The sequence below is a fragment of the Triticum dicoccoides genome, chromosome 6A (genome assembly GCF_002162155.2).
Source record: "Triticum dicoccoides isolate Atlit2015 ecotype Zavitan chromosome 6A, WEW_v2.0, whole genome shotgun sequence".
Classification (NCBI taxonomy): Eukaryota; Viridiplantae; Streptophyta; class Magnoliopsida; order Poales; family Poaceae; genus Triticum; species Triticum dicoccoides.
Window position 1 is genome coordinate 455737442 of NC_041390.1, and position 18475 is coordinate 455755916.

Sequence of the window (18475 nt, forward strand, 5' to 3'; positions counted from 1 at the left end):
TGTTTTATGTGCAGAAAACAAAAGTTCTCGGAATGACCTCAAACTCCACGGAACGTCAAGTTAAAAATAATTAAAAAAATCCTTACCAAAGATGAAGACCAGGGGGCCCATACCCTGTCCACAAGGGTGGGGGCGCCCCCCCCCCCTAGGACGCGCCCCCCTACCTCGTGGGCCCCCTGGAGCTCCTCCGACGCGAACTCCAACTCTATATATTTCCTTTCGGGGACAAAAAAATAGGAGAGAAGAAATCATAGCGTTTTATGACACGGAGCCGCCGCCAAGCCCTAAAACCTCTCGGGAGGGCTGATCTGGAGTCCGTTCGGGGCTCCGAAGAGGGGAATTCGTCGCCGTCATCATCATCAACCATCCTCCATCACCAATTTCATGATGCTCACCGCCATGCGTGAGTAATTCCATCGTAGGCTTGCTAGATGGTGATGGGTTGGATGAGATCTATCATGTAATCGAGTTAGTTTTGTTAGGGTTTGATCCCTAGTATCCACTATGTTCTGAGATTGATGTTGCTATGACTTTGCTATGCTTAATGCTTGTCACTAGGGCCCGAGTGCCATGATTTCAGATCTGAACCTATTATGTTTTCATGAATATATGTGAGTTCTTGATCCTATCTTGCAAGTCTATAGTCACCTACTATGTGTTATGATCCGGCAACCCCGAAGTGACAATAATCGGGACCACTCCCGATGATGACCATAGTTTGAGGAGTTCATGTATTCACTATGTGCTAATGCTTTGTTCCGGTTCTCTATTAAAAGGAGGCCTTAATATCCCTTAGTTTCCATTAGGACCCCGCTGCCACGGGGGGTAGGACAAAAGATGGCATGCAAGTTCTTTTCCATAAACATGTATGACTATATTCGGAATACATGCCTACATTACATTGATGAATTGGAGCTAGTTCTGTGTCACCCTATGTTATGACTGTTACATGATGAACCGCATCTGGCATAATTGTCCATCACCGATCCGATGCCTACGAGCTTTCCATATACTGGTTTACGCTTATTTACTTTACCGTTGCTATTGTTACAATCACTACAAAACACCAAAAATATTACTTTTGCTTTCTTTACTTTTGTTACCGTTACCACCACTATCATATTACTTTGCTACTAAACACTTTGCTGCAGATATTAAGTTTCCAGGTGTGGTTGAATTGACAACTCAGCTGCTAATAATTGAGAATATTCTTTGGCTCCCCTTGTGTCGAATCAATAAATTTGGGTTGAATACTCTACCCTCGAAAGCTGTTGTGATCCCCTATACTTGTGGGTCATCTGTTATCAATCCAGTAGGAGAATCACGCAAAGCCTCGTGAACAACACCTACACACATAAAGCAAATACTGGCACCCAACGCGAACAAGGGGGTTGCCAATCCCCTCCGCGGTTACTTGCAAGGATTAAATCTTGTGGTGATAGATAATAAAATAAATTGCAAAATAAATAAAAGAAATAAAATTGTAGTAAAGTAATTTTGTGTCTTTATATATGATAAAAGTAGACCCGGGGGCCATAGTTTTAACTAGAGGCTTCTCTCTCGAGCACATAGCATACGTTGGGTGAACAAATTACTGTTGGGAAATTGATAGAAAAGTGCATAGTTATGACGATATTCAAGACAATGATCATGTATGTAGGCATCACGTCCGAGACAAGTAGACCGACTCCTGCCTGCATCTACTACTATTACTCCACCCATCGATCGCTATCTAGCATGCATCTAGGGTATTAAGTATAAAACAGAGTGATGCCTTAAGCAAGATGACGTGATGTAGACAAAGTAAAGCCAATAAATATGAATAAACCTCATCATTTTACCCTTAATGGCAACAATACAAATACGTGTCTTGTCCCCTACTCTGTCGCTGGGATAGAGCACCGCAAGATTGAACCCATCACAAATTACCTCTCCCATTGCAAGACAAATCAATCAAGTTTGCCAAACCAAATGGATAAAAGATTTCACAAAAGATTCAATTAATATTCATAAATATTCAGATCATGAATCCACAATTCATCGGATCCAACAAACACACCATAAAAGAAGATTACATCGGATAGAACTCCAAGAAGATCGAAGAGAACATTGTATTGAAGATCAAAGAGAGAGAAGAAGCCATCTAGCTACTAGCTATGGACCTGTAGATCTATGGTGAACTACTCACGCATCATCGGTAGGGAAGCAAGGATGATGTAGAAGCCCTCCATGATCGATTCCCCCCTCCGGCAGAGTACTGGAAAAGGCCTCCAGATGGGATCACGGAAGAACAGAAGCTTGTTGCGGTAGAAAAGAGTGTTTCGAGTGGCTCTCTGGTATATTGGGAATATTTGGGAATTTATAGAGGTGGAATTAGGTCAAGAGGTGCCACGAGGGGCCCACAAGCTCAAGCCCCCCCCTCCCTTGGGGCGCGCCTGGTGAGCTTGTCACTACCCTGTGACTCTTCTGATCTTCTCTCGAACCTTCTTGGGTCTCTTCTGGTCCATAAAAATCACCGTAAAGTTTCATCGTGTTTGGACTCTGTTTGATATTGATTTTTTGAAAACCCCAAAACAAGAAAAAATAGCAACTAGCACTAGGCACTAGGTTAATAGGTTAGTCCCAAAAAATGATATAAAATAGCATATAAATGCGTATAAAACATCCAATATTGAGACTATAATAGCATGACATAATCAAAAGTTATAGATACATTGGAGACATATTAGCCGACCACGGGTTGTACTTTGGGGTCACAGGCTCCAAGGCGTAGACATCCCGAAGAGCGCGCTTCTGCTCCTTTCTGAGGATGTGGGTGACATAGATCATTCATCACCTCGTAAAACCTCAATCGACAGATGAAGTTTGTAGATATATCTCTAGTTAAACACCACAATAGTCTTGATTTATAAGACTTCCAATGTTATCAATCATGACCTCATAACATAGAGAGAGCTATAAAGAGAGTTGATACCTTAGACTTAGACTATGAAATAGTAGGAATCAAAAGGAAGCTTCCGCACATTCATTGCTTTATTATGAAGCCTCACGCCAACGAATACAACTATAGTCGCTCCTGGCATGCAATAGCACGCTTTGCAAGGCCGAAATCACTATTTTGACTCTTTTAGCAAACTTTGTCACAAAATGAACTCGACATGAAAGTATTTCACGATCTAACCTTTTTAGAAACGCCATAGCCCGCGGCGTTTCTGCCCAACATAGCAACGCCGAGGTAGCTAGCGCTTCTATCCAAAAAAGAAACGCCGAGGTAGCTCGCGTTTCGGACCAGGTGAGAAACGCCATAGGCCTTGGCGTTTCTTCGCTAGCACCCAACCCACTCGCTGCCTCGTCAGGGTCTTCCTCCTCAGCTGCCAGAGACGCCGGGCCAGAAACGCCAAGGCTAGCGTCGTTTCCGACCTTCTTAGAAACGCCAAGGTAAGAAATTACTCGGTAACCAGGGCCGCAACGCCAAGACATATGGCGTTTGTTTCTTGGTCAGAAACGCCAACGCCTATGGCGTTTCTTACATGGTCCGAAACGCGAGCTACCTCGGCGTTTTTTATTGGACAGAAGCGCTAGCTACCTCGGCGTTGCTATGTTGGGCAAAAACGCCGCGGGCTATGGCGTTGCTAAAAAGGGTCAGATCGTGAAATACTTTCATGTCGAGTTCATTTTGTGACAAAGTTTGCTGAAAGGGTCAGAATAGTGAAAAAGGCCGCTTTGCAACTAAGTTTAGAAAAATAACATGCTACTAGATAGAGACAAGAAGTATACGATAAAGTAAATATGAGATTCTGCTAGATATGGAGGTGTCAAATAACATAATTTTAGGTTTGATCATTGGATGGCAGTGGAGTATGTTGATGATGGCTTCATTCATTATAGGTTTACTTTCCTCTCATCACAGGCCCTCACATGATTATAAACCATTTACATGGTTTGAGAGAGTTTGAGACTGCTTTCATCATATCGCCGTTGGTTGTACTTGCAGCCACATGTATCTGAAAAGTTGTTGAGGCCTTGAGGGAGAGACATAATTGGCGGATAATGCGCAGATGGTACCCTTATGCTTTTTTGCGAGAAAACTTCAAATTTATTTATCTTCAATCATGGCAGTATTACATCCAAATTCGAAGACCACCTAACGACGACTGCAAGCACTGAAACGAGTCAAAGGAACGCCGCCGTCATCGCCCCTCCCTCGCCGGGGCCGGGCAAAACTTTTTGTAGTAGACAGTCAGGAAGTCGTCGTGCTAAGACCCCATAGGATTAGCGCACCAAAATAGCAACCGATGCCAATGAAGAGTAGTGTAGATCAGAAGGATTCAACCTAAAGACACACAAACGTAGACGAAAGATGAACATGTCCGAGCAGATCCACCAAAGATAGATGTGCTGGAGACCCTCCACACGCAGGGAGCCAATGAACTGACGATGCTAAATGCACCATCGGGACAGGAGCTAGGCGACGAGAACCTGCAGGGAGCATCCCGTCTCGACTTCCAGAGCAGGACACAAAGTCTAACAAAACTCAAAGAAATGTCTAAAAACGAAGCCCTCCCACCAGCAAGGATCGGGATCCCCATGCCCACATAGCCCTAAGGCCACATGAGACAAGGCGGATCGGTGGCAACGCTAGCGGGAGGCAGAGGACCCTAGTGTTTTTGGGAGGAGGCATAAGATGGCGGCTACGTATTATGCACTTTGGACTACTATTTCAATTGTATGGGACCCTTATGCATTGATGTGCGCTGGGTTTGGCTGCTTCATCGTGCACCTTCATGATGGTCCCTGAATGTCTTCAAGAGTTTTTGCGACGGATTGCCACTCCACCTTTTTTTTTTGGCGCGGGGTTTTCTTTGATGACACTTCGTTTAGCACTGCCATGACCCCTTCATCCTAGTTTCACTTCCCTCTTTCTCGAGAAGTTGAGGTGTTGCGGAACCTCCAACTTCCACTCTTTGAAGGAGAGGGGCTGCTTTCCTCTGCTATGTGACCATCAAGTTTGTTGGTTTTAGATTGCCAAGAGTTCATACCGAATAAACAACCCATGGCTTTCCGCCGAGCTTGTTGCAAGTGAACAATTTTCGTATTCACCTAAAAAAAATTCTAGCAGGATTTTTGTTACATGGAAAGAACTTGGTAATATTGTTTCAATCATAATATTTTTTACGTCACATTTTAGAAAAGTGTACGTGAATTTTCCATCGTACCAGACCCACACCTTATATCCCCCTGCAACAGATGTCTCCCTGTAACAGATTAGGTAGCTCATGAACAATCGCACACAGGAGGAAGCTCAGTCACGCGCAGGTTTTAATGCTATATTATCCGTCTGAAAAAAAACCATGTAATACAGATGCAAAAATTGCTTTCATTGAGAGTTGAAATCCATGGTAAATTATAAGATATTATGCACCAAGCACATATCGATCCCAAAAGCTCCTCCTGTGAGTTCAAGAATAGCACAGACAGCACGTCTGTAAAAATGAGGATCTTTTGAAGCTTCTGCTGGTACACTAACTTTTGGGACACGTACATGCCAAATTGTGTTGCATAAAGCATCAGAAACCTTCCGGTAATCCGGAACCGATCGTCGGATCAAACAGGTTGAATAAAGGTTACAAGTTTGCTCCCAAATAATGAGGTCCACGTTGATAACGTTAGCAAGACTACATCTGAACTGCATCGCCAAACAACCCAACACAAAACAAACACTACAGATCTGACCGTGAAAGCAGCAATCCATCTTGCCGCTAGCAACAACACTACCATCTCATACATCTTGCCTGATCTACCTCACTACGAGCTCGCCGAGACGCCACGGGCGCCCGATCGGCCGCTCACCACGCTGCCACTGCCGCGGTGAGCGCTGCGTCCACGGTGAGCATTGACGCCGGAGCTGCCGGCGCGCGACCGGCCGCTGGGCTCCAGCTGCGCCGCCGCCCTCTGCTTGCTCTGCCTGGGCCGGTTCACCGGGCTGCGCGCGCCACCGTGGTGGCTAGGGACCTGCTCGACGACCTCGTCGCCGTTGTTCGACGACCGCGAGCCGCTCCACGTCCGGTCCGTGGACTCGCACGACGGCGTCCACAGGTTGCCGGAGAGGCTATTGCTCCCCGCGGACTCCTGCAGCTCCATCTCCCCGCGGCCACGGATGTCCCGCACCGACACGTACCTGTGCACGCTCGGCGCGTCAAGGTCGTCCCCGCCGGCCGCCGCGTTGACGGAGGCCTTGTCGTCGACGCTCCGATCGGGCTCGCAGGTGCGGCTCTCCGACGATGAGGAGTTGAGGTCGGCGACGGCGTCGACGATGGACTGCGCCTTGGAGACGCAGGCCGGTAGCGTGAAGGATGGCGGCGTTCCGGGGGTAGCCGTAGCGGAGGTGTGGTAGTTCTGGATGTCCTCGAGGAGATGGCTGGCGTACAAGCCGGGGTTCTGATCGAAGTCGCGCGACGCACGGCGCGAACGGCGGCCTGACCTCCGGCCTGGGGTCTCGGCCACGATGCTCACCGTGCGCGTCTCGGTGGTCTTGGACGACGGTGCTCTCGTCTCCGACGCTGCAATGATGGTCTCCTCCACCTTCTCCTTCTGAGAACTCTGCTCCTTTGCGCGCTCCGTGGTCTTCCGGGTCGGGGTGGCGACAGCAATCTCCGTCGATTTCTGAATCAGTTTGAAGATTGTGAGCGGCTGATCGGTTGTTAAGATGTGGAGTTACAAAAGGAAGGGCGTTAAAACTCGAACTTTGATTGTTTCTTACCTTCTGGGGCTTGGTGTTGGTGCTGCTGTTGTTATTGCGGAGGGAATTCTCGTCGATCTCGGCCATGGGGCTGCGCCGGAGTGGCGACTGCTCGGCCTTCCTGGACGAGCTCCGGCTCAGCGCCGGTGTTTGCCCCGCCGTCTTCTGTCCCCCTCCAGCATTCTCATTGGCCGCGGTCACCCTCGCAGGCGAGCTTGATCGCGGAGACGCGCACCTCTTCCCGGACGCGGCCGCGGGCGACGGTGCGCGCCCTTTCTCCCTCGCCGGAACGGAGACCATCTTCCCCGGCTGCTGTCTGGCGGCGCCGGAGCCCGCCGAGGTCGCAGAGGGCGCGCCGCCCTCGCCACGCCGTCCGGGCGATCGGCTCGACCTGCGGCTCCCGCTGCCGGTCCTCTCCCGGCTCCCGGAGCGCTTCCTCTGCGGCGAGCCCCGGTGGGGCGACGGCCTCGACACGGGGACCCCGTTTCTCTCCCAGTCGCCCTCCTCGTCCGCGCCACCGGCCCCGGACGGATCAAAGTCGGAGCTCCTCTTGGAGCGGTGGCCGCCCCTCGTCTCGCTCCCGGACGAACTCCGGCTGAGTCGCCCGCACTGGATGAGGATGGCGTCCACCTCCTCCTTGGTGCAGCTGGACGTGCGCACCGGCATCGGCCCCTTGGCCACCACCACCACCGGCCTCGCCTCCTCCTTCTTCTCCCCCTCCTCCCCGCCCGCAGCCGCCTTGTTAGCCTTCACGACGATCGGCGCCGCCTTCTTGGCGGCCGCGGCGGACTCGTCCGCGTTGGACGCCCTCCTCGGCTGCGGCGCCTTCTTGGCCTTCTCATCGCCGGCGACCACCGCGGCTGCGGCGACCTTGGTGGTGGCCGCAGCCGCGGTCGGCTGCGGCGGCGGCGGCTTGCCCTGCTGCTTCTTGCTGAAACAGAGCCCCATGGCGACTCAGTCGACGGATGGTTTGGTGAGCTCCGGGTGCAAGCAATGGAAAGTCTGGGGTTGGAAGGCGTGGCGCTGGTATTTATGCAGAGCTTCGGGGGGAGTGTGAGGGGGATTAAGTACGCGATCGGTGTGCGTGGTGCTTCGTGTTAGTACTCTCTCGCTGGACGACGGTCACGGCTGAGCTGAGGTGAGATTTGAAATCCTCTCTCGCTCGCGGTGGTGCCCGTTGGAGGAAGCTTTGCTTAGGTGGGGCCTGGCTCCGATTGGCTCATCATCCCGAACCCGTATCCGCCGGGATTCAAACGACTCAACGGCTACGAGGGGGTGCTCGTGGAAAGATGGATCCCTTTTGGCCCCGTCATCCGCCAGAAGGATCCGACCGTTGCGCCCGGTAAAATTAGTTTTTCTTTTCGAACGAACGAACCAACGGTGGGAGCAGGCGAGCCGACCGTTGGAGAGGAGCTCGTGTGCATGCATGCATGCCATCGACCTCTCCTCGCTGAGTAGGTGACACTTTTGATCGGATCGAATCGGATCGGAGCGCTAATTAATTGCGCGATCGCACCAGAGCCAGGGTGGGGGGTCAGACCGTGTCACCAACTCACGTGACGGGTGTGACGAATGGTGGGCACGTGAGCTCGCCGTAGTTGTACGTAGTATACTGCTAGTACATCATCAGGTCATTGATAGATTTCGCTGATGCCTTCTTAACTCTCGTCTCCGTGTGTTGGCCGTGCAAGAAGCATCAGCCCAGGTCGTGGGCCTGCTGCCCCAGGTGGCAATCATGGTTGGCATTTGCAACGGGACGGGATGGGGCCACCCGCAGTGAATGGTGGTACGTTCTAACGAATTGCTGGCTTGCCGGTTCTTCACAAGAGGTCAGTAGAATAGAACTGGGAAGAGCATGCACAGTTTGGTAACAAATATATGTCTGGCACAGAGACTCCATGGCTAAGGTAAACAAACAAGAGGGACCAAAGCTGAAAGCTCCCTTCCTACTTCATAGAGCCTCCAAGTTGACCGTTTTCTTAATGTCCCTCTCGCCCTTCTTCTTTTTTGAAATCAGCTGAGCCTCGAAGCATCTCCAACAGAAGCGCTATATAAACGACGCGGGGTATAAAAGTTGCTTTTAGCACGCGCGGACCTGATTTGAAGTCTCCAGCAGCCGCACAAAGGCATCGCGCGCAGCATATTAGTGCGTCCGGTCGCGCGCGCTGCAAACTCTGGGCTGCTGCAGATGGGACCGCTTGATTGGGACCGCTTGACTCGCGCGTGCTGCATATTTTACAGCGTTTGTTGGAGCAGACGTCTTCTAGCGTCCTAAAAAAACTACTTGCGCGCTGTAAACCCATTTTTTGGACGCCATGCATTGGGCGGTTGTTGAAGATGCTCTTAAAACATGTATAAAAGCGACGCAGTGGAAGCGAACGGAAGACGTGTCAGCGGAACAATGAAACGCGGTAGATTTGAGTGGTCACATGTTCTCATGACAGATTAAACCAGAGTCAGGAGGCCTCACGCACAATGACAGGCCAGGGCCCCTTGCAGCAAACCTCATCAAAGGCATCATCAGTATTCAGTACCGTAGTTTGGTCGAGTTGAACTTGAACACCGGATGAACGACATGCAGGATGCGTCTAGGCCGGTACTGTATGTGTTAATATAGGTGGCCCCTTCATTTGAATTCGCCATTCGGAGCCCTCTGCAAACAACAGTGCTAAGCGTGGTAACAAGGACGAGTGTTCGGACTTGAGGAGCACTGCTGCTGTATGTATCATACTCCATCTGTCCCGAATCATGCCTCCATTTAGGCAAAGCTTTGGGTTATTGCGGGGGCCAAGAAACTAGGGAATATTGTAACGTTGGCCACTTGTAAAATTCTTCTCCTTATTTAGCACTCAAAAGTTTGTCCCTCAAATGAATGTATTTAGCATTAAGTTAGTGCTAGATACATCCATTTGAGGGACAAGCTTGAGACAAAGCTTTTTCGAACGAAGGGAGTACTATTTAATGGATGAGGCAAATCTTATGCCTCCATTTCGGAAAAGAAAAAAGACTCCATCCATCCCAGATTATGGATGTATCTAGACACTCTTTAGTGTTCTAGATACATATCTAGACAAATCTAAAACAAGTAATTGGGGGCGGATGTAATATTAGTTAACCTGGTTAGCTCCAGTACAACATACAGTATATTACAGGTCAAAAGAAACGCTTGAAACAAAAGCATATCACTGGAAACATGAACAGAAACATAGATTAAGTGACTGACCACTGAGCCAACAAGACCTCAGGGGCTTCAAATAAAGGAAATCTAAAGTTCACAGGCCCAGGATCAATGTACATACTAGTGATTATGATATATGTCTAGAGGCGAACCGATCTACACTCCTGACATAACTAGACACAAAAATACTCAGCAAAAAGGTTGTGATAAATCCTTTTTGCGGTTATTCGGAATGTATTGACTGGATTTGTGCATGTTTCATCAAGAAATGGACACTGTTAGCTTCTTATAATGAAGATATATGAACTATACTGAGATACTTTCTGTCTCTCAGGATCTCTACCTCAAATGCCATGTAGTGGAGAGGACCATCAGTCTCATAGTGGTATAAATTATGTCTCGCGGTATCCGACAGTCGTTACTGCCCTACTATGCAAAGGCGCACAATCATGCAAACATTGCAAAATATGGACTGCAAATGCATGCCGCAGTATTGTGATGGTCCATGCAAAAAAAAGTTTTGACAGAAGTATTCGTCAGACGACTCCATAGCTGCCCAGAAGCTAAGGGTGTGCCAAATGTGCAATCTGAAGTTTAGTTGTTACACTCTGCATTATTCCTTAGCAAAATCATATAGTCCTACCGAATAGGATTTTCCCGAACATTCCTACTGAATGAGGCATATTTGTTGTGGTTCCTACTGAATAATGTGGTTCTGACTATACTATGTTCAACTAGCGAAATTATCCAATCAACCAATAAGAAAATATCAACTTCGCTTTGGCTCATTTATCTTCACTATATTCAAGCGTAAACAACTTCTGTAGAGTACGATGATTTTTCTTGAATATTATCAAAATCTCATGAGCAAGTTTTAAATGCCAGATTTCAGCACATTCATCAGTCATCCACAACTCAATATGGTATTGGAAAGGTAAAACTGCTGCACACTCAACATTCAAATCTTACCCAGAAAGTTTTGCAAGGTCCAATCCTCTATAAGCGAACAAAAGTAGTTTTGTTTCAGAGAAGTTGGCAACTTCCTAGAACCTCCCATCATATTGTCTTGCTAAATTCAGATGTGCCCTTTGCAACACTTACACCATGAAGGAATCCAAACACACTTTTGGTGCAATATAAATGTGTTAGAGAAATACATTTTAGAAATGGTACATACTAGTACTGAAGAATTAACAGTTCACATGTACTCTTGTGGACTATATTTCAACTTTAATGCCACAAAATTTAAATTAGAATGAAATTTCTGATGTAACTAAGTTAGCTAGCAAATCCTAGAACATGCTATTTGTTTATAACCAAGAGCATGGATGCTGAGAACTGATTGCTTAAGAAATACTACTTGGTATAACAGGATTAGTTAGAGAACCCAACATTGCCCTGTTGGCTCGCATTGTGATTGTGCACTCTGCCTACCCACGTCTGAGGCCTAGCCTCTGCACGGTACCTTCGCATTGTCTTGTCCATATAATAAGCCACCAAGTAGTAGGGTGCCTCAGGCTCAGGGTAAGTTCATAACTAGGTACAGTATGGCTGCATACATTTCTCTTAGAAGAATATTGACGTAAATATGTCCAATGTGCTGTTTCACATTGTTGTTCAATGGGGAAGTATGAGCTGATATAAAGAACTCTATGAGGTTACTCTGAACATTCCACTGAAAGTATATAATACCATAGATTATAATGAATGGAAGCAACTAAATTTTAGGACTACCTACAGTCAACCGAGAACCTAGCTTAGAGTCTTAGCTGTTTGTTCACTCTACAAGCCACAATTTGGAAGTTAATTCAAGAATGTTCTTGTATTTATACAACATAGACCATCCAAATTCAGACGAACTTTAGCCATCTGAGTTCAAGTTTACAGGGTTACAGTAAGAACAAAATATATACATCGATGTATATATAGCCTTACACTCCAAACACTTATCGTATTGGCCAAAAACAAGATACTTGTTGCCTAACCGAACTCCCTCATAAAAGAACATATGTTTTATAAACTATAAAAAATAGCCTAGATTCAATAAATGAAGGGGACACGTTTCCTAGAAGCAACAATGTGATTATACCAATCAGATTAACAGAAGCTCTTGGAATGAAATTATCAAGCATAGGCTGCAAGGAAGAGCAAAATATCGGTGTTATTTTAGAACTATCAATCATCATTATCCGAACAATTCCCCACATCTGAGAAAAAATAGATGTTGAATTAGAGGAGGAACAAGGGAACGACAGCAAGCAAGCAATCAACTTCCTGGTCATGCGTTCCTAATTCCAACCCTCTTCAGCCTTCATCCCTCTCACCACACACACACACACACACACACACACACACACACACACACACACACCGGAACAATATACACACGCCTACGCTGCGGCCATTATTATTGTATATGAGGAAGGCGGTCGGCTTACTTGGCCATGTACAGTTGTTACAGAGAGGTAGGTACAGTGGTCTCATTCGTCGGCGATGTACTCGAACTCGTCCTCGCGTAGGTGGACGAAGAGCTTGACCGGTTTGGGCTGGGTGTCGACGGTGAGCTGGAAGTCGACCTTGAAGGGGAAGTTGGCGGTGATGCGCTTGCCCTTCCAGACGCCGACGTACTGCTTGATGACGCCCTCCATGCCCTGGATGTCCAGGTCGGGCGCCTTGACGACGTGGTAGACGCGGAGGGGCGCCGTGACGCGCACGCGCCTGCCGACCTTGGGCGCGTGCTCGGCCTCCTCCTCGGCCACGTCGGACGAGGAGGAGACGTCGCTGGTGAGGGAGACCCGCGGGCGGGCGGCGCGGAGGCGGGGCGGCGGGCCGAGGCGGCAGCGGCGCTGGGCGGCGGAGGCCGGGGAGGGGAGGCGGCGGAGGAGGAGGACCGAGGAGGCGGAGGTGGAGGTGGAGGGGGGCGCCATGGTCGCGGCGGTCGTTGCCATTGGCGGCGAGCGAGCGACTGGAATGTGGGGCGCGTGTGGAGGGGCGGGGCGTCGGGTCGAACAGGTGGTGGGCGCGCGGGAGAGGAGTGCAGGATAGGGAGCCCGGGCAACGAGAGGCGGAGGAACGGATAGACGAGCGAGTGAGGATTGTGCGAGGCGAGAGAGGGTTGCGTACTGCAATATTTCTGGCGCTTTCGGTTTTTGTTGCATCCGGGCTTCGGAAACGTCCGGAATTTTGTAGCTCCGTCATCGTAAACTTCCCACTTCCCAGGGCTGTTATCAATCTCAGAAAACGGTGGAGCTGACACGAAATAAACGACAGACCGTGAAATTCATAAGCAAAGGATTGTGAAATTCATGCGGGTGACGCTTTGGCTCCGCACTCAAACAGTAAAAGGAGTATATTTAAAAGGAAAAAAAAATGGCTTCGTTTGACAACATGCATGTTCGTGTCTTCTGACTGAATATAAAGTGTCACAAAGAACAGTTTTGCTAAAGCACAGAAATGTCATATGTTTTGATCTGGGGAAAAAGAAAATCCAGTGCTGTAAAATCATTTTTTAAGCACTATAAACTTGTTTTCTTAGCACAGGTCACAATACTTTGCTTTTCTACTCCCTCCGATCCATGTTAATTGCCGTTGCTTTAGTACAACTTTGTGAATATTTACAAGCAACTGAAAGGGCAAGAACAAATACATGTAAAAAAAGTATTCTTGGCATTTGTTTTAAAAAATGCTCCCAGGAGCCATTTCTAATATCTAGAATTTCTTAAGCTCATGTCGACTGTGAATAGTTTGAGAAGATATAATTGTTCCTACAAATCAGTCCTGGTAAGAAATTGTCCTGTCATGTTCTTGCTCACACATACTGAACTTCATTATCCACAACAACAAAACACATTGGATATTAAGATTAGATCAACAAGCGGTTTTGCAATTCTACGCCGAAACAAACAGTACCAAAAGGAGAAGTCATTTTGTAAACAAAGTGCAAAGAATTTACATAAACTTGTGCTAAAACAGGAAAAGTGTGTGCTTACTGAAATGGCTGACAGCAGATGAACTTTTCATTACGGCACAAAAGGAGTATCACAGAAGCCTGAGTGATTCCAGCAGCAACAGCCTACCAAGCATTTCTCAAGGTTCAACTAGAACGGTCCTAGCTTGACATGCCAACACACATTGTAGCTACACCCTAGATACACGACGACTATACGAGACTTTCCGATAATCTCTGCTGCAGCAGACACTCTTTAGCATGCAACAGCGGCACAGGATGTGTGCCATTGCTTCATTTCACAATGTCAAGGCATTCAGTTATGAGGACTAAAGGCCAGTTTCTGCTTTTGCATCCAAGACCTCACTCTTGGAAGCAGACCGGACAAGTGAAGCTGATGGCAAGGGAGACAACAACTTGGCTGCTGGAATTCTCATAAGATAGATGCGGTTGTTCTCATTCACTGCCTTCTCCAAGTTCTGGTTCATATCTTGTTCTAGCCTGGAAACAGAATCATAAAGGGAAGCGGGAGCTCCCCTGGCAGTTCTCTTGGCATCAACAACTGCATTAATCCCAAACTGCAGTCGAGCTATCTCCTCGCCAATTTCCATCTTGTCATGCAATTCAATAGCATACCGATAGCAAGCTTCTGCATTGAATTGAGCAGCCTTCAACTGGACGTGAGACAACCATGATCTTTCAAAGTGGTTCTGCAATGGAGGGATAACCAGTGCAGCATACGCTTCTTCGTAGTACAAGGCAGCCTGCATAAGGCCAGAGGCAAATGTTTTTCTGATGTCAAATTTTTTCTATGCATTTGAACAGAATTATAGTGTTTAAAATGCTCAGATATGCAAAATATATGTTCTATTATCTTTGCCACTTCAGCCCACGAACCAACTGACCCTCGTACTTTAATAGCGTATGGCAAAGATTCTGATTCAGTTGGTGTTTTGCTAATCCAACAAGAAACATACTCCAGTACTTTTCTCATGGAATGCTGACCGGACATCATGCCAAAATTACAGGCATATAATTACACCAATCTTGCACTCGGGTAGGTAATCTAAAATAAGAGAGCAAAAGATTGCTTGTGCAGGGCAGCCTGTTATGGAACTCTCTCAAAGATACATCCATATGAATAGCAAAATGAAAAACTGGACCAGACCCCAGAAAAAGTAGACAAGGAGGTGCTTAAGCCTGCTTTGGAACTCACAATTCAGTTTGCAACAACCAGTTTGCTAACAGGTTACCAACCTCACCCTCCCCCCACATACCTATAACATGTGATCCTCATCAAGCCATAATGGTAGAACATGTTGGAGTATCCTAGCAAACCAGACATGAGCAGCACGGATATGTTGGACCAGTTGCAACCAGAAACAGTTATAAACTGGCAGAATTTAGATCCAATATGATCCTAACTTCAATTGAAAAACCACCTCTAGATTGCACAAAAAATACATGGCTCTTCACCAAGAACTAAAACCACGACAAGAATTATGGAACGGAGGGCGTACTAGAAATTATAACCAGATTGATTGGTTTGAACAATTTTTTTTTTTTGCATATTTAGATTTAATAGCTAAGATGGAGGATGAGATGATAAGGCAAGATATGACCTGAGACATGCAAGCTAACATTTCATGACGGTTGTTCTGGTTTTGGGGTCCCTATGAAGCTCTTTCTCAACTTTCTTCCGACTAATTTTATGTTTTCCTAGTATCCTCTACCTGAAGATGCATATTCTTGAAAATTAATTTCTATTCGACAAAAAATGATCTCAAAGCATAGTACACCGAATTAATCTGAAATATAAAACTATATCAGCACGGCGATGATAAAGCAAGGATAAAAAATAGAATACACCAAATTCGTAAGGTGATAGAGAAAATTATAATAATCTGTAATGGCCGGCATATACTACAGCCCAGGCAGTTACGGGCCTGGCCCAGTTATCTTATCGTTATTAGGGGCTTAGCCCAGTCATCATATTTGGAGATTATATAAACTCATGTAAGGACTCGTTTGAAGTTAAGCAAGAAGCAATCATATTTGATCGGCTTCCTTAGGGAGCCGGGAGACCTAACCCTAGCCGCCGCCCCTGCCGCGCGCGCGCGCACGCAACGACGGCGCCCCAGCACCGGCGACCACGCCTTCCTCCACGCCATCCCTCCTTCCACCCCTACAACCTGAGACTACGCCCTGGTAGGGATCCGGTTCCTACCATAATCAAAGTTAGTGCAAGCATTAAATAGAATCGAAACCTTGCGTGTGTGGGACGTGGGAGATAAAGTATGGCTAGGGAGAGTTGGATACTGCAATTGGCGTAAACCTTGGATTAGCCTCACAACCTCTACTTTGCACCTTCTAATGAAAAATGACTGATGATGGCAGGGGTGTTTGATATTTTCTGGACAGTTTGGAAATTGAGAAATAGTGTGATGTTTGACAATCTTAAAATCACTGATCCTTGCGTTCTTGTTAATATGATTGCGAGATTTCTTAATGATTGGATTATTCTGCAGAAAAACAGGGAGATCAAGAAATGCTGAAGTCGGGGGTAGGAATGTTCGAACTACTAGCAAATGAGGTGTTTCATGCGGTTCATGGATGGAGGATTGGACTGAACAGGATCTAGAAGTGAAGGAGTAGTTGCCCCTTTTGACTTTTGAGATGTGATCTGATTCTCGTCAGGACTTTTGGTTCTCAGGTGTTAGTAGTCTAGTTATGTTTCCTGTTGGTTCCAGCTGGGGTGATTGAGTAGCGTCTGAACTCTGAACTGATGCCTGAGATTTCTGGGTGCTTATCCTGTGATTTTATTTTATTTTTGAAAAGAGGATGACCCCCGGCCTCTGCATCTGGGAGATGCATGCAGCCATTTTATTGATTATTCACAAAGACCTTACAAAATAATACTGTATATCAGTAAGTCTGAAGCCACCATCTTGACTGCTTATCCTGTGATGTTTTGAGGATCCGGCTGGTGGATGCCCAAAGATCATGGAATTTATCATGTGCGCTCTTGGATATCTTAGCTTATCGGTCACTTTTTTTGCTTTCTGTTGTAAGGTAAAGACATTGTAGTTTATGATACTCAGAAATTGGAGGGCAAGCTAAGGCGAACCTAGAACAATCACAGATTGTATGGATGCAATGCCACTAGGAAAGAAGCACACGGCAGGCAAGGGCAGGCAATTGAACTAAAACCGAGGGGAAGCTAAGTGGAACCTAGAACAATCACAGATCGTATGGATGCAATGCCACTAGGAAAGAAGCACACGGCAAGCAAGGGCAGCCAATCTCACCTGCCTGGCCACCTTGGAGCACGCCGCCGGCGACGTTCCAGCCGCGAGTGCGCGCTCGAAGCAGCACTCCTGCGCCTGCGCGAGCATGAGCCGCTCCAGCATCGCCGCGGCCTCCGGGCTCATATCCACCGTCCCCTCCCCCCCCTCCATCATCTGCCCCACCGCACGGAACGCCCCCGCCGCGCGCTGGAACTCCCCGCAAGCCTCCTTGACCCCTCCCTCCGCCGCCCGGTCCACGGCCGCAGCGATCCTCGAGGAGGCCGCGCCGACGTTGAACACGACGGCGGCCTTCTCGAACCGGAGGGACGCGGAGGTGTGCTTGAGGTTGGGCCTGAAGGCATCGTGCCAGGTGAAGGCTAGGTTGTCGTCGAAGGCGCAGGGGTCGTCCCGCGCGGAGGAGAGGAGCCGGTGGTAGCGGAGGAGGAGGGCGCGGCTGGAGGAGGGGGGCTGGGTTTGGGGGTTCGGGGCAGAGACGGAGGCGCGGGCGTCGCGGAGATCGGTGAAGACGGGGGAGTTGAAGAAGTGGCGGTCGCGAAAGAGCTCGGCGGCGGCCGTCTTCTTCTCCGGCACGGAGAGCATCGGGGGGAGCGGCCGCGACATAGATGGCGAAGAGGAAGGGTACACGAAAAGGGACGACTTCCTCAGTTTTCCCCAGGTTTTCAGCAGTAGATGCGAATGTTTCTTCAATTCGAATTTGCTAGTATTGCTAGATTGATAGAGATATTTTTCTTCCGGGAATGTCTAAGCATCAAATCAAACGTTTCTCATGACAAATTATGATATCCTGAGGATGGCAATTTCCTTTAGCAAACACGGCAAATCCTCGCAACAACATACTAATTTGTTATCATGGATATTCAATTTGACATGCTCAAAAATCCGACGTTTGATTGGTAGCGAAATCCTTCTTCAGGTGCTAGTCCAAATAAACTTCAAAACTGTCTTGAATTCATACATTTGACGAGGTGAACCTCGTGTCGCTGATGTGTCCAAACTAAGGGAAGTGGTTCAGAGAGGAAATCTTGTTGAAATGGTTGTGAGACCGTGTTAGCGATGATAATTGTTTAAATTTTTTGTCGGAGTGTTTTTCGACAGATCCCTCGATAAGACATCCGACGAGACTAATGGATTGGATGGCAACAAGGGGTATAGTTTACCTAGGTTCAGGCCATTGATAGACAAGGTGATACGCTACTCATGCTCGTATATATTGATTGTATATGGGTTACAAAAATCAAGGATTGAGGCAAAAGTTCTATGGTTTTAATGTTGTTTATTCGACTAGGCTGACCCCGGAATATATG

The 18475-nt window shown here is 47.6% G+C and overlaps 3 protein-coding genes across 3 annotated transcripts; all 3 read right to left on the reverse strand.

The window, feature by feature from the left end:
• Nucleotides 1-5562: 5562 nt before the first annotated feature.
• Nucleotides 5563-7791, reverse strand: LOC119317237 (uncharacterized protein At1g65710-like). The gene is made up of 2 exons (XM_037591670.1): nucleotides 6761-7791; nucleotides 5563-6663 (listed from the first exon to the last, which is right to left on the reverse strand). Exons 1-2 carry the CDS (start codon nucleotides 7685-7687, stop codon nucleotides 5806-5808), a joined length of 1785 nt encoding a protein of 594 aa, XP_037447567.1. The 5' UTR covers nucleotides 7688-7791; the 3' UTR covers nucleotides 5563-5805.
• A 4268-nt stretch (nucleotides 7792-12059) lies between these two features.
• On the reverse strand, nucleotides 12060-12976 carry LOC119317238 (ferredoxin-thioredoxin reductase, variable chain-like). Its single transcript, XM_037591671.1, has one exon. It carries the CDS (start codon nucleotides 12863-12865, stop codon nucleotides 12398-12400), a length of 468 nt encoding a protein of 155 aa, XP_037447568.1. The 5' UTR covers nucleotides 12866-12976; the 3' UTR covers nucleotides 12060-12397.
• An 803-nt stretch (nucleotides 12977-13779) lies between these two features.
• Nucleotides 13780-17827, reverse strand: LOC119317239 (vacuolar-sorting protein BRO1-like). Its single transcript, XM_037591672.1, has 2 exons — nucleotides 17172-17827; nucleotides 13780-14627 (listed from the first exon to the last, which is right to left on the reverse strand). The coding sequence occupies exons 1-2, from the start codon at nucleotides 17769-17771 to the stop codon at nucleotides 14193-14195; spliced, it is 1035 nt and encodes a 344-aa protein (XP_037447569.1). The 5' UTR covers nucleotides 17772-17827; the 3' UTR covers nucleotides 13780-14192.
• Nucleotides 17828-18475: the final 648 nt, after the last annotated feature.